The 14,804-nt window shown below is 47.7% G+C and overlaps 1 protein-coding gene across 50 annotated transcripts in view; it reads right to left on the bottom strand.

Moving 5' to 3' along the window:
- Positions 1 to 14,530, bottom strand: part of CELF4 (CUGBP Elav-like family member 4) — a 321,563-nt gene extending 307,033 nt beyond the window's left edge. For all 50 annotated transcript variants that reach the window (XR_006693956.3, XR_006693958.3, XR_006693957.3 and 47 more), the window contains exon 1: positions 13,955 to 14,530. Coding sequence is in view for 28 of the 50 variants with exons in the window: in XM_065534268.2 (XP_065390340.1) it covers positions 13,955 to 14,240 (286 nt within the window). In the remaining 22 variants the exon portion in view is untranslated. The remainder of the gene's footprint in view (positions 1 to 13,954) is intronic.
- Between the last annotated feature and the right edge of the window lie 274 nt (positions 14,531 to 14,804).

The raw sequence follows: 14,804 nt of genomic DNA, 5'->3' as shown, positions 1-14,804 counted from the left end.
GGGGGCAGTTCTTCCTGGGACCTGCCAATATTTTTCCAGCTGCAAGACCAGTGTCACCCCAGGAAACTCTGTCCCCAGCTTCATCCCCATGGCCTGGCTGCCATCCAGCCACTCCTATGCTGGGGGCAGGAGCAGAGGAAGGGCGAGGGTGCGGGAAGATTCCAGCCCCTGGAACCCTATAGCTTATTGTTCGGGACGTTCAGCTGAGTGAGTCTGTGGGGACAATCTGGATGCCTGCCTTGGTGACAGCAAACATGGCCACGGGTTTAAATATTCCATGAGTAATTTCTCAGCCCAAGTGGGCTGCAATTGGGACAGCTGAAGGACACTGCAGCCCCAAAGCAGGTGAGGACAGCCCTGGCAGGTTCGGCATGTGTCACTGACTTCTTCGGAGTAACAGCAACACACCCACCCACCCCTGACTGATTCTCCCTCAGCCAGGCTGGCGGCAGGTCCAGATTTATTCAAAATGAGAAATTCCTTTGTCCACCATTCTGAGAATGAGATTTCATTGCAGAGGGACAAAAACAAAACACAATGGAAAGAAACAAAACACAACTCCCCGACTTGTCAGCTCTCCAGCCCTCCTGCTCTGTCCCGTTCCCATCTGCCAGGCTGGGCTTATGCCGTCCTTTTCTATGTGGGAATCTGGCTCAGAGCCAGTGCCCCTACCTGATTACTCATCTTTCGGGGGTTCCCACATTCCCCCAACAGGGCATTTACATGGGACAGTTTTATGTTTGTGGGGTTGCTGTCTTCTATCACATCTCAAGTTATCTTGTGACAGTGAAAGCGGGTCCCCCACCTTGTCAGAACAGAGCCTGACACTCAGGGCACCTGAATTAGACATAAATCTGCACCTCCATGAGGGAGGCCTTTGTCTCCCCTGTCAGACCCAGGGGTGTTCCTGCAGAGGGCCATGGTATGTCTCCCCCACAGCCTACAATTTCCTACCCTCTCCCTGCTCTGCAGAAACCTGCCTCTGCATGATGAGGGTGAGTGTGGAGAGGGATGGGGGCATCCCAGAAGTCAATGGCAGTTGGTTCAGTGACTCCCCAACTCTCACCCCAGCAGGCCCTTCCTCCAGCCTTGGCTGGTCTGCAGGGATGCTCTCCTCCTGGCTGTGCGGCCTCTGCTGTGGACTAGCCCTCTTAATCACTGGCTCAGCCAAGACAAGGTCAGAACATTCCAAGTTAATGTTTTGCTGAGAAACTTGAGAGACTAAGGGAGAAACAAACCAAAGCCCTGGTGATGGCATAAGGGGCAGATGGGGGTCTTGAATTTGAACCCAAAGGGTACAAGAGCCTGGCTTTCGCTGGCTCCAGCTGGGTGGTTCAGCCTGCATGTATGGCCCTTCCTGCCTGGCTTCCCACCTGTCTCAACTGGGGTCTCCTGGAGGAAGGGTGTCCTCTGCAGCTGGTGTGTAGCTGGTCAGCCCTTCAGGAGTGTGATCTCTTGCTCTAAGGCCTAAGCTGCTGTTGTGATCTGATCTACCCAGTAGTCATTCACCACAGCCCAATAACGTGCTTTTCCTGCACCGAGATATCACCCTTTAACTTGCTGTTCCTCTCTTTCCCCTGGGGACCCAACTCAGCTGCCACGTCCCAGGCTTTGCCATTTGTTCCTCGTTCCGGGGGATTTCCAAACTTGACCAACAGAATGGCAACAGAATTTACTGTAAAATAAATCTAATCATTTGCTTATTGAAATAGTCAAGATGACAGTACAGATGAAGGTCTTATTTTTCAACAAAAAGATTTTTTTTTTAATTGGATAAGAAAATGAACCTGAAAATAAGCCAGTCTTACTCTGTGTCTTTGTCACTCTGATGATAAACTAGGCTTAAGTTGCTCTACTGGGGCCTCGGCTGGACTTGGGTGGTGAGTGCACCAATTGATCACTAATCTGTGGGTTCTCCACCCAGGCTCATTCATTTCATCACACCTAGCATGTGAGTGTGCCACATGTGTGCGTCTTGTGGAGGGCATTTGGAGATTCCTTTGCAGAAGTTCAGGGACACAGCAGTTTGGAGTTGGACCCATGTCAGACCCCAAGTATGCAAAAGATTCTGGTGCTTTGCTAACAAGCCCCCAACATATGGAATTAAGAATAAAAATCATACTAAATCATATACTGTAATTATTAATTTTTGAAATGAAACGAAACTCACATGGATACAAAAATGACAATACTTTTTGGGTTTTCTGATCTTCCTCTCTGGCTTTGTGTTCCCTGTTTTGCTGGTGTCCCAGGCTCAGGTCTGGCTTGTCAAGTGAGGGAAATGACCTGGAGAGTCCCCAACCCGTGCAGGGAGCTGCTGTGCAGAAGGAGCAGCCAACACTGGCCGGGGTTAGGGGTAGGGTGTGGGAGAGGTTTGGGTTGGAGCTCCTGGGGTGAGGCGGGGCCTGGGCTGCTGCGGGAGCTGGGCAATTCAGACTGGGGCCCGCAGCGTGTGTGTAAGAAGTTCTTCGTCTCACCGTCAGAGGGCAGGTGACAGCTGGAGGAAAGAGGAACCCTTCCCCAACACACAATTTAGGGGCTTCCTCCCCAGGTATGAAAAAGGTGTAAAGAGGTGGTCTAGCTTCTGGGCTCTCTGCTCTTCTCCCTAGAGCTACCTAGAGCCAGGCTTTGTGGCCGAGGAGGGGAGAGGACACTTTGGGCGGAGAACTGAATGCTGGTGCCAGAACCCACACTCCCCATATACCTTCTGAGGCTGTGCCCAGCCTGGGCAGGGATGGGAGCCAGTTTGGGGGCCTGGGAACTCTCTGGGGCAGCCTTGGGGGCTGGGGCTCTGCAAGGAAGGCCGGGTTGTGTGTACTGGGGAGGGAGTGGCAGTGACCCGCAGGGCTCTTGGTCCCGTGGGCTGGGTGTGAGCACCTGGGTGGGACCCTGCCTCCACAGAGGCCAGGGGACCTTCTTGCCTCTTGATGACCCTGGGTGAGTGGGAGAGCAAATCAAAGAGGGTGGAATGTGGCCGATCAACTGGGGCCTGAGCTGTTTCTTATGAGAAGGGGAGCACCCTACCTCAAGCAGCCCCATCTCCCATCCAGCGACAGGCCCCATTTGCTTGCCCTCCTTTAGGATCAAAGGCATCCCCCACCACCCATCTTAGCAGCCCCTTTCTTATTCATCATCACACCCACCATGGGGCCTGGACTCTAAGGCAGGCTCCCTTTCCGTTGCCTTGACAACTCTGAAAAACAGAGAAACGGAATGATCGAAAAGCCTGTTGGGCCTTTGGCTGTCACCAGAGACACTTCCTGACTGCCCTCTTTCCATTCTGAGGACTGCCCAGACATGGGGGTTCTCTCCTTTTCACTTCTTCCCCAGGACACCCTTCCAGGTGTTATCTATGGCTGCCAAGAAGGGCCAGGGACGTCCTGAGACAGGGCTCTCATAAGCAAGAGAGTGAGGGGTCCAGGACTGCCCCAAGAGAATTTCAAGCCTTCCCTTGGAAGGACGCAAAGGCTTTCCTTCTCACTCACTGGGGCTGAAAGTAAGCCTCAGTGAGAAATGACTTTCTGAAGTCCAAGATATTCCCACCCTACCAGCAATGCTGACAGGGCAGCACCCTGAGTCCCTGGCTCTGCTGATCCCAAGAATTTAATCACAGTGATTGATCTGATTGGAGGCCTTTCTTTTCCTCCCGGGATACCCAGGCTGCAGAGTGCACACTGGCATCTCCTGGAGCCAGTATATCCCACCCTGGTAAAGGGACACGGCTTCAGGCTTATGCCACCCCTTTGGAGAGAGACCTCTTTACACAGTGGGGCAAGTATGCTTTCCGTGCCTCATCCGGTGAGACCAAGCCAAGCCAAGTATTGATTTGACAGAAAGATATGGATATGCTGGACGCATAATGGTTAAGGGATCCTATTTCCTTCTTTTCCTGTTCAGAGTACACCTCTCCTCCACCCCACCCTGTTGAAAAGCAAAGGCCGGATGAGGGAGAGTGTTCTCATCGGTCACTCAGGGACGCCTCTGTTTCCCCGGTCTCCTTGCAGGAGTTCAAAACCATAAAGCCTCTGGGAACAAGGACCCCCTCTCCCACCATGACAACCTCTCCCAAGATCTTCGCCTCGCTATATATTCTTAGAACCAGTCAATATGATTAATTTTACATGGGCATAATTTCCGGCTATTGTTGTGGAGTCCTCCCAGCCTCACCCATCAATGGCGACATGATACAGTTTCTGGTTATATTGGTCAATCAAGATATTGATATTATTAATAATGGATATCTATATGCTGACCTTTGTCCACACAACTGAATCACTCTGGGCTGGCTGTCACATTGCTTTAAGAGGTATTGATAAGCCCATTACCGGAAGGGCACATACAATCTTAGGTGTATGCTTTTCACTCACCTTCAAGCATCCCCTGTGAAAATTGACCTTTGTTGCATGAACTGGTGTGGGTACTGTGGCATGTGGTATGCAAAAGAATGTGTGCGCATATGCTTGTGTGGTGAATGTATGTGTGTGTGTATGCGAGAGTGTTCACGTGTATGTAAGTGTGTGTGTGAGTGTGTGTATGCGCGTGTGTGTGTGAGTCTGTTTTGAACATCGTCCCTTTTAGAGCTGATCAAATAGTCAATTACGGCATTATAGGGAGGTAGCAGAATCAGAGAATTCCTACAAATACACTGTGATGTAGCGTTTGATCTTTAGATGCCTCTTGTCTCCGAGGACTTGCGCAAGGAGGCTTGGCTTTATAAGGATATTATTAGGTTGATGCCTCATTCTCTCAATTTACCTGCCAGGCAAGAGACAGCACTCACGGGGAGCAGTCTGGCCAGAACCAGCCACTGGGAGGTGCGCTGAAGACCATGCTGCAGGCGTGACTTTGGGCATACGCTACTCTCAGCCTCAGTCTCTATCTGTACAGTGGCAACAGTTAATTCAGCTCTACTTTCTAAAGACAGAGAGGGGAAGTTTACTGACCTCAGGCTCTCAACCTTCTGCACCAAAACTTCCAATCATATGAAAGCCTGGCATGCCAGGCCTGATTGATTACATGGTGAGATGTGGCCCTTTAACTTTTAGAGGGGAATGGGTTTGTGTAAGTTTATAGTAGAAGGCATGCTTTTTGTGCTCGTGTGTATTTGTGCATGGTCACACAGACCTCATTGCTGTGCATCTCTGTGACTGCTGTCGTGCCTACCTGCATGGAAGGTGGTGTCAGGGTCAGTGCCTCTATCAGTTCGGTCTACAGTGATCCCATCCTGTTTGAACTCAGACAGCCTCACTTGTCAGGGATGCCCCCTTGCTTGTCCCTGTAAAGGGAAACTGGCTAGCTGGAGAGATCTTTTGGATCCTCAGACATAGTGTATGAATAAACCAGACATGGATTAATTAGGTGTGACTGCATCATTAAATTAGAATAATGAACAAACAGCCACGTATGGCATTCAAATCTGCCTAGAACGACTCCAAGGGTTGCTTTCAAGTAAGTCACCTGTCAGTTTGTAGGTCTTGGGGACTCTAGAGAGTGAGGTTCCTGTCACATCTTAAGAAGTGGCTTCTTTAGGCACTAACTACTCCGGGCAAGGACCATCCTTCAGTGGGCACCAAGACTCCACAACTGAATCCAAACAATGACTTAGTTCAATACAGCATCATCTATGCCCGCTTCAGCTGCGAGCATTTCTCAGTGTGAAATATGACAGTAGCACAGGTGCTCAAGAGATGGGAGGGAGAAGTTAAGAGGTGTGGGCAGCGGATGTGAAATGTATTGATCCCATAATATTTATGTGGATGTGCACATAGTCGCTTGTGCACGTGCATATGCGCATGCACACACACACCCCTTTTGTGTTTCTAGAAACTCCTTTTTCTTCTGCTGATACTCCCCATTTCAGTCAGATCGATTCAAGGGTGAACCAAGTTGTGTAATTTTAGGAAGAGCTGCTGAACTGCAGCACCCTGCCCTCGGAGGACAACAGTTCTCACAATCCTGGTCCTTGGACACAGTGGCTGTGCAGAAAGGAGTGTTTGTCTTTAACAAAGAGGAGGAAGCCTACAGCTAACAGGGAAGAAAATGGGAAACTAGCTTGAGTTGCTGGCCAGCTGTGGAATAGCCTAATACATCGGGGCTTTGTTCGAAAGATGTGTTAAGTATCTAGAAACCTTTGATCTGTAGCCACTCTTAACAAAGGTGATAATTAATTGAAGCAGAGTGTATTGCAATAAAGTAACATTGCGGTCAGTTTATGCGTTGTCCAGAGCTGGCCTTCGGAAGTCTCTGTCAATTAAGCTCTTGTTGGAGGCCAGTTCATTATCAATTTTTTTCCTGAGTTTGATCAATATTTTTGGCTGTTCTGTCCCCACAGAAGCAGGACTATGTCTGTCTCCATGAGGGCACCCATTTATTTCCATCTTGCAGATGGCCACATAGGATTTGTTCCTGAGCTGAGCTGCGGGGAATCACTCTGTTTGAAATTCTCAATCAGCTCACGCTAGAGGAGAGATACAAGGAAGAATAAGAGAAACCAAATGTGGACAAGTAGAAGGGGAGAAACCCTATAAATGGATGGTCCTGAAAACATCCCCTTTTACTTTTTTTTTTTTTTTTTCTTTGAGACGGGGTCTCACTCTGTTGCTCAGGCTGGAGTGCAGTGGTGCGATCTCCACTCACTGCAGCCTCCACCCAGTCTCAAGCAATCCTCCCATCTCAGCCTCCTGAGTAGCTGGGACTACAGACTTGCGCCACCATGCCCTACTAATTCCCCTTCTACTTTTGAGGACTCAAAAATCAAGGCAATCACCTTGGGCTTCCTACCTGACTTCCTTCTTTGTTCCGGTGGGTAGGGCTGCGGCTTGGGCTTTATACCCACCTAGGGCTGTGGGGAACTTGATGGGTGGAGATGGAGGAAGCTCTTAGGGCAAGTACATCAACACTGGAAATTCCTCTGCTGCTTTTTCTACCCGTGTAACTGTGTTTTTTTTTTTGTGTGTGTGTGTGTGTGTGTCTGTTCTGGTACCTTTAACTTCTCTTATGTTGCCAAATGGAACACTTATCTCCTTCAGGCCCCACTTTGGGGTTTGGGTAGATATCTTAAATGGCAGAGAAGACAGAAAAGGAGAGGAAAGATGATGAAAGGGCTTCAGTGAAATTGCGGGGGGTGGGAGGGTGCTCTGTTCTACTCCCCTAGGCTGTTTGGGTAGGACTGGATGCTTTCTGCAATTCTTGGAGAGGCTGTGTATCTACAGGCCTGCAGGAAAGGAAGAGGTAAAAGGAGCGGATTTTCTGCTCTTGTTATAGAGAGCCCAAAAGGAGGGCAATCGGCTCCCTGCCACGCCCTGCTTGGATTTAGGTAAAATGCAGTATTTTGCTTGGAGGGCCTGACTTGACTGAGCTGGTCAGGTTGTGTGTGTGTGTGTGTGTGTGTGTGTGTGTGTGTGTGTGTGTGTACACTATAAAAGGAAAGTAGCCTGGAATACCAAGGGGCAGTGAATAAGGTGGGAAATGCAGTGGGTGAAGGGAATTAGCTGCGGCAGGCCACTCAGATTCCAGATGGAAGGTCATTGCTAAAATGAGTCAGTGGGTGAGCAGAAGCAGGCTAGCCTTGAAAGGGTGATGGGTGGGAAATGAGGATGGAACCCTCCTCCAAACCAGGACTTCTGGATGGGAATGTCGACAGATAAAACAAAAAATACACCTTCACACTGGGACTTGAATCATTGACAAATCCAAGCCAGGAGTTCTGAGGTGGATCATGTATGTAATGATGAGGACAGCGTCATTTTTTCCAGATTTTCCCCTTTTCTCCATCACCCTTCTCCCTGATCCTGCATATAGCCTTGCAAGATTAAACTGTCCCTAACATCATCTCCACACCACTTGCATCTGTCATCTCTTCTCTGTGTGTGTGTATCCACACACACATGCTCACTCCAACACCCACACAGGCTGCAGCATCTTCCCTCCTCCTACCCACAGACACATAGGTTTTCACACCCTTTAGCTCTTCTCTCTGCATGTCACATGGGATTTCCCCACCAAGTTCAAGAGCTGCTGCAGTTTCAGCCACTGTAAACGGGCACTCCCAGCTTCTAGCTGGCATTTTGACCCTACAACTTTCACTTTTTCTTCCCTACCTGCAACCTTGGGCCTTATTCTCTGTTGCATTTCTGTCCTCTAGAGCCTACTTATCCCAGATTCTCTTTAGGTGAGATACCTCCTGGGTCAGTTTAGAAACTGACCCTCTCCTGATGACATGGAAGGTGTGAGCCCTGGACAGAGGCAATGTTGAGACCAGCTCTTTTCTCAAGCAAAAAGGTGGTATCTTGGATATCTTCCAAGGCCTCACTCAGAAGCCCCTCTTCCCTCCTGATATAGACGCTGTAATAATGAGGAGGAAGATGCTAATATTAGTGATGATAATGGCCATGATCAAGTTGCTGGAGTGTGGCAAGATCACTGGGCAGTGGGAATACCCTGGGACATGAGCTCCCTGATAGAACTCTAAGAACTTTACTACATGAGTGTGTAGGGGGCATAGCAATGGCATGCAGTTTTGTCATTGTTTTCCTTTGCGTTGTTTTACGGGTATGATTTCATTCAATAAAAGATTTTATTTTGTTGTGTTTGAGAGGCCACAAACATCAAGCCAATTGGAGCAGGTGATGAAGGGAGTGAAAGTATACCAAGGGGCTTATTTCAACCCAATCTAGAATTCCCATTAAAACTGTGTGTGCTTGGGGATGGGAGGGAGGTTGCTAACATCTCCCTGTTGAATTGCACTGAAATCTAGGCCAGCCCTGGTTTCCATATGTGTGGGATGTGCTTAGTCATGCTTGCACATGGAAACATATACGTGCATATGTGCATATTAATTTATCTCTGTGTTTGTTGATTCCAAGGAAGTCTGTTTAAAAGACAAATGAAATTATGCATAAGCAGCAAATAACCATCAGTCTCTTAAATAAGCTAATCATTTTCCAATATTTTTTCTTTGCTCTTAAGTAGGACACTTATCAACATCTGGATTTTGGAGTTTGTTTTAATGGTGATTGTTGCTTTGATATGCTTTACGTTTGTAATGATTGCTATTGATCATTTTCTTTGGTGAAACTTGTTTTTTAAAAAATGCTTTTCTTGTTTTCTGATTATGGCTATTCAGTTTTCCGTATCTCTGACAAGGCAAATCTTTCTTTTAAAAGCTATAGGTGTGTACCCAGCCATTCTGTCAGCCTTTTCTCCTGGACAGAACTGAATTTTTATTTTTCAAAGTATTTTTTAAAAGTTCATCTTAATTGAGCTCATGCCCATGCTAATACTTCAGCTGCACTGTCTCTTAGACTCATTTGAAAATGGAAATCACATAGAGCTTCACAGTTTTAAATCACCTATCTACAGCAGAAAAAAAATCCCCAAAACCCCACAAGACAACGAGCCATCTTGGGTAAAGTCAAGCGGTGGAAATTCAGTGTTCTGAGAATTATTGTATCTTAAACACAAATACAAGACATAATTTTATGAAGATGGTCACAAATCCCCAAAACATATTCATACCCCCGTCCTTCCTCTTTCTCACAGCTAAACCCCAAATCAAGGGGCTTTAGGCATTTCCTATTCAGGTGTAGTTGAAATAGAAGATTGTGCATGTAGTGGTGAGTGTATTTTAAAATGATACACTCTCTGGAGCTAAATCCACAGAAGATTCTATTACTCTGTCCCCACCCTCCTTCTGGATATAGTGTGGAAGTATGAGGGGCTGAAATCCCTGCAGTTGTGGCTTCTGGGCTGAGAGCCCCCCAGGCTACCAGTAGAGTATATTTTCCTCCATGCAACGGAGAAAATCTCAAAGCAGAGTGCTTACCCAGGCACAGATCTGTTCTGACTGGATAACAAGAAGGACTATGATGTGGACTTGGCTGTTTAGATTAAAATGCATCGCAGGCTCTGGGAACAAGCACACATCAGTAGTAAAGGCTGTTTAAACCTTTGGGGACAGTCCTATGTTTAGATTACATTAATTCATAAATATTATACTAAATACCACTTAAATTGGACTTAAATGACTTCAAAGATAATGCATTATAATATGGCTATCCAGAGAGCACTAGTCTTTATATCTCCCAGTAACTCAGTCTTTGCTGCCTCCTATCCAGCTAGATAGGACCAAAGTTATGAATGGATTGCTGATTTCTCCATGTGTGATCCACTGTGTAAGTGAGTGTTAACAAGTATGGGTATGTGTGCACATATGTGTCTTCAGTCACTGCCTCTTTTTGTTCTACAGGAAATGAAAAGAAGAAAACAGAAATAAATTAAAAATGAGAGAAAGGAAAAATTGGACTACTGGGTGACCTGTTCCCTTCTCCAGAGGAGAAAAATTTTACAAGAAGGGGTAAAATTGGCCCTCAGCTCACTTCTGCTGCTACCCGAGGAATTCGTCTCTTTTCTCTTTAATCAGTAGTACAATGTCTTTCTCTTTGGAGCCTGGAAAAACAATCTTTCCCAAAGTGCTCTAATGAGGGAGAAAAGAAGACTGAGTTGTTCCGGAGAGTTTGCACTAAACTCGGTTTTCTTCCTTGGGTGTTGTTTTTTTGAATTTTAATTCTGGGCTTTTTTCTTCCTTTCTCTCTTTGCGTAGCACCCAGATACCCCTCTCTCCAATTGCTTTCTGGCCTCCAGGGGGTAAATTTACCTTTATAGTAATCACCCCAGTCCACAGCTGCTCTTTGCTGCCTCCCCAGCCCAACAGCCTTTCTCTGATATGGCTGGGTTTGCTCCACAACACCCACCCACTCCCTCCTCCACAGACTCCCAATTTGACTGGAGTAATTGCCTTTTAAGGTGCACTCTACGCATGGCAGGTATTCCATTAACCCTTAGAACTCCTTCCTTCTTTAGATATCTGAAATGGCAGGTGGCCAACAAATGGAGACCCACCTGAAATCTCATGTGTTTAATTTAGTTTTTACTTCTTTTTCTTTTCCTTCTGTCTTCCTTTTTCTTTTTCTTTTTTTTGCCAATAACATAAACATGACATCCAAACTGGAGGCCAGTGTCCTGTCTCTCTCAATTTTGTCCCATATGATTCATTAGAAGTTAGAAATTAAAGAAGGGGAGAGCAAGAGCCACAAATATGCCCTGAAACCAGGCTTAACAAAGGCATGATTCTATCCCTAACCTTATGTTGTCAATTTAGAGATGGGGAAATCTAGAAACCAAATGCAACCCTCCTTCCTCAAGCCTCATCATGCTTTTCAACTTAACAGTAATTAATCACCAATGGCAAGCGAGTAATTTTTTAAGGTGGCCGGAGGCTTATTTTATCAGGATTAGCTAATAAATCAGGCTGCATCAATGAAGAAGGAGTTTAAACTCTTCTAGGACTGAATAAACCAGACCTCGGAAACGGTCTCATTTATTCAGCTCTCTGAGAGCTTGCAAGCACTGTTAGGGACATTGTGGCCCAACCTCAATTATAAAAATCAGAAGGATGGAGAGGTAGGAAGTTTCACTGAGAAAATTATATGCTCAGGCTCCGAAGGGTGAGCTGCGACAACGAGGAACCCAGTATGCCGGAGCCACTGGGCCTGCCTGCCACTGACTGAGACAGTTTAGGGGAGAAATTATTTAGAAAATGAAGTTTTGTTTGTCCTAGGAATTCTGGCCAGATATCTATCTATCTATCTATCTATCTATCTATCTATCTATCTATCTAAAATATATGTAATATATGTATTATATATATTATAATGATAACCTTCTCTATCTCCCTAATGCAAATGATGAAAATTCTACTTCTTTGCTATTATATGAGAGAGTCCAAATTACATCAGAAATGAAGTGATGATATCAGGGATTGTAGAAAAGAAACCAAGGAATACTGTTAAAGTTTATCTTCATTGGAAATGAAGAAGCAAGTAAAGTGCTTTAATCCAGATGCCATATGAAGCCCAGCTCCTCACAACTGTCTTTTGCCTCTAGTGGGTTCTGATTTTTTTTAACTTTAAAATCTTAAATCACCACAAAAACTGATCATTAAGATGGGCAAAAGGTTTCCCTACCTATGCTTTCAAAATTTTTGTTATTACTATTTTTTAAAACGAGGACATTCCGAATAACAAAGGTTTGATACAAACCTTGATTAGCTTCTAGGAAGCTTGATTGGAAGGGGAAAAGCTACAAAGATAAGGCTGACTTGAGAGGGAGGGAGGGAAAAGGAAGTGTTTTCTTCTTTTCTTCGAATATTGTTTTGAAGACTGCCTCCTCATTCCACCTTTCCAATCTCCCTTTTGAACAGACAGACATTTTCTCCATATTGGATAAAGGTTGGTTTCTCTCTCCATTACAGCCCCCACCCTCACCCCACCCCAACAAACCCAGTATATTTCCATTCTGCTGTGTTTTTGTGTTACTCAACATGCCATTAACTTTAAGATTTACTCCTCAGCAGGCAAGCTGGAAGATGCTAAAGCCAATAAAAACTGCTCTCTGGGACTCCAACTATGAAGAGTTTGGAGCTCTGTTTAGTATTCGAACGAAGGGAGGGCTGAAGAAAGAGGGTGGTTGTGATAGTGAAAATCGCTGCTGCTTAGAGAGCCAGACAGCTCCGCGCTCTGCACCTAATGTGCTGGAGGATCAGCTGTGTCCATAGCCCATTTGTGGCCAAGGATGAGGCTGCTCTCTATGTGGGGGTGGGTGTGCGTGTGTGTTTTCATCTTTAAAACCACCAGCTGTAACAGCATCTTCGGCGGCTCTCCACACTACTGTTTATTAAAAACGGAACATCCATACACATCCCCTACAACTTCCTTAGCCCCGTGCTCCTTCCCTGCCTGGCGATCAATCTCTCTCAGAAAGCATTTAACTTGCCCACATAGCTCCAGCACCGATTCATCCCCGCTGCACATCCTATATATTACTGTTAGGAAGCGGAGCACTGGGCTAATTTCGTCACCCACCAGCCACCCACACACATTCTACAACTGAACACGTTTGGGGCTCTGCTTTAAAGATAATAAAACAAGGAGAAAACGGCAGGCTGCAGACAATTCCCACGACCACTTTCCTAAAAAGTTGCTGGGTTTTAATTCTTTGATTATTCTCTCTCCCCCTCCCCCAAGCACTCACTGTCAATGATCGCTTCAAGGGAAAAATAATGTACTATAAAGCTCTCTGCATGGTGAGTTTGGGATAAATTAGGGTACACCTTTCAAAATGCAAATCTCGCACACACATATTTTTTCCCCCAAAGCTCCGCTTTCCTGGGAAGGGGACTATCCAGGCTTGCCAGACCTCCACTCCACCCAGGGGATGGCTGGTTCCTTGCTAATTCTTGCCTTAGGTTTTATCACTGGTTCCTTCAAACATCCACCCCCCTCAACCCCCAACACACACCACCATTCACACCACAATCAGATTATTGAGGCACACAGCTCGACAGGGAGAGTTTACTGTTACATTTAAATAAAAATATTTCTTTGAATTTGTCACCTCTCTCCCTTTTAGACGGCTGCGCTCCTGCTACTCTGGCCCGGAGCAAAGGATGAGGAGACCATCTCCTTTAGTATTTCAGCACCACGGCGATGGACAGCACCCTCGGTCCCCGGCCGGCCAGGCGCCCGAGAGTCCGTCCGCTCAGCGTCCTGGGCTCGACCGGTGCAGCCTTCCCCATCCCAATCTTTCAAGTCGCTGTACCCAAAAACCCAAGCCCCGTCTCCTCGATCCCCTCTCTCTTTCTCTTCATCGGCGCCCGCTGCTCTCTCCATGGCATCGTTCCTATCAGCACCTCGCCCAAAACCCAGCCTTGCCCCAGCGAGCAGCTCCCCACGCACCCCAGCTCTGGTCTCCGCTGCCCGAGCGCCTCCCTCCACGGCGCCCGCCCGAGGCTTCCTCTCGCTCAGTCAGCCGCTCGTCAGTCGCCGGCCGGCCGACCGGCCGGCCGGCCCGCCCGCTCCTGCTCCCCGGCAAAGTTGGGAGGGAAAGGTGCACTCACCTTTGTGCATGCCTGTGAACCTGTCCTTCAGAACCGTAAGCTCGTAGATTTTGCCAAACTCCTCGAAGAGGGGCTTGAGGTCCTTCTCATCCAGGTTGCGGGGGATCTGCCCAATGAACAGCTTGATGGCATCGTGGTCCTTCATGGGAATGGTCGACGGGTTCCCCGGGCTGTGGCTTAATCCGTTCATGTGCCCGGCACTGCCCGGGCTGCTGCCGAGCCCGTTGGTACTGAGGCTTGCGTTGTCAGCCTGTCCGTTTGCTAACGTGGCCATCTTTATATACATAGAGAAAATCTTCTTTCCTTTTATTCTTTCTCGCTCGCACTCTCTCGCTCCTCTCGCTCGCTCGCTCGCGCTCACACACGCACACGCATACACACACTCGGGTTCTCTCCCCCTCGGTTTCTCTACACCTCGCTCTCCGCTCGCTCTCTGCTCTCTCTCTTTCTCCTCTTCTCTCGCTCGCTCGCGCTCGCGCTCTCTCTCCGCTCTCCCCCCTCTCTCTCTCCCTCCCTCCCTCTCTCTCCTCTCTCTCTCCCTCTCTCTCCCTCTCTCTCTCCTCTCTCTCTCGGTCTGATCTGATTTTTTTTTCTTTTTTTCTTTTTTTTTTCTTTTTTTTTTTTTTTTTACATTGAACAGACAGGATCTCTGTCCTTTCCGTTTAAACAGGCTGGACCGGTTCAAGTTCCCGGCCAGACCAGGGGTGGGGGCGGCGAGTGTGCGCGCGCGGAGGAGGGCGCGGGGGGCCGGGAATGGGCGCGCTGTGGGGGCTCGCGCCGCGGCGGGCGGCGGCCGGGGGCAGGGCGGCGTGGGGCGGCGCCGGCCCCACCGCGCCTCCCCCGTCGGCGG

This window comes from Macaca fascicularis, chromosome 18, assembly GCF_037993035.2.
Source record: "Macaca fascicularis isolate 582-1 chromosome 18, T2T-MFA8v1.1".
Lineage (NCBI taxonomy): Eukaryota > Metazoa > Chordata > Mammalia > Primates > Cercopithecidae > Macaca > Macaca fascicularis.
The sequence above is the reverse complement of the archived record's forward strand: the minus strand, read 5'-3'. Positions and strand labels throughout refer to the sequence as shown.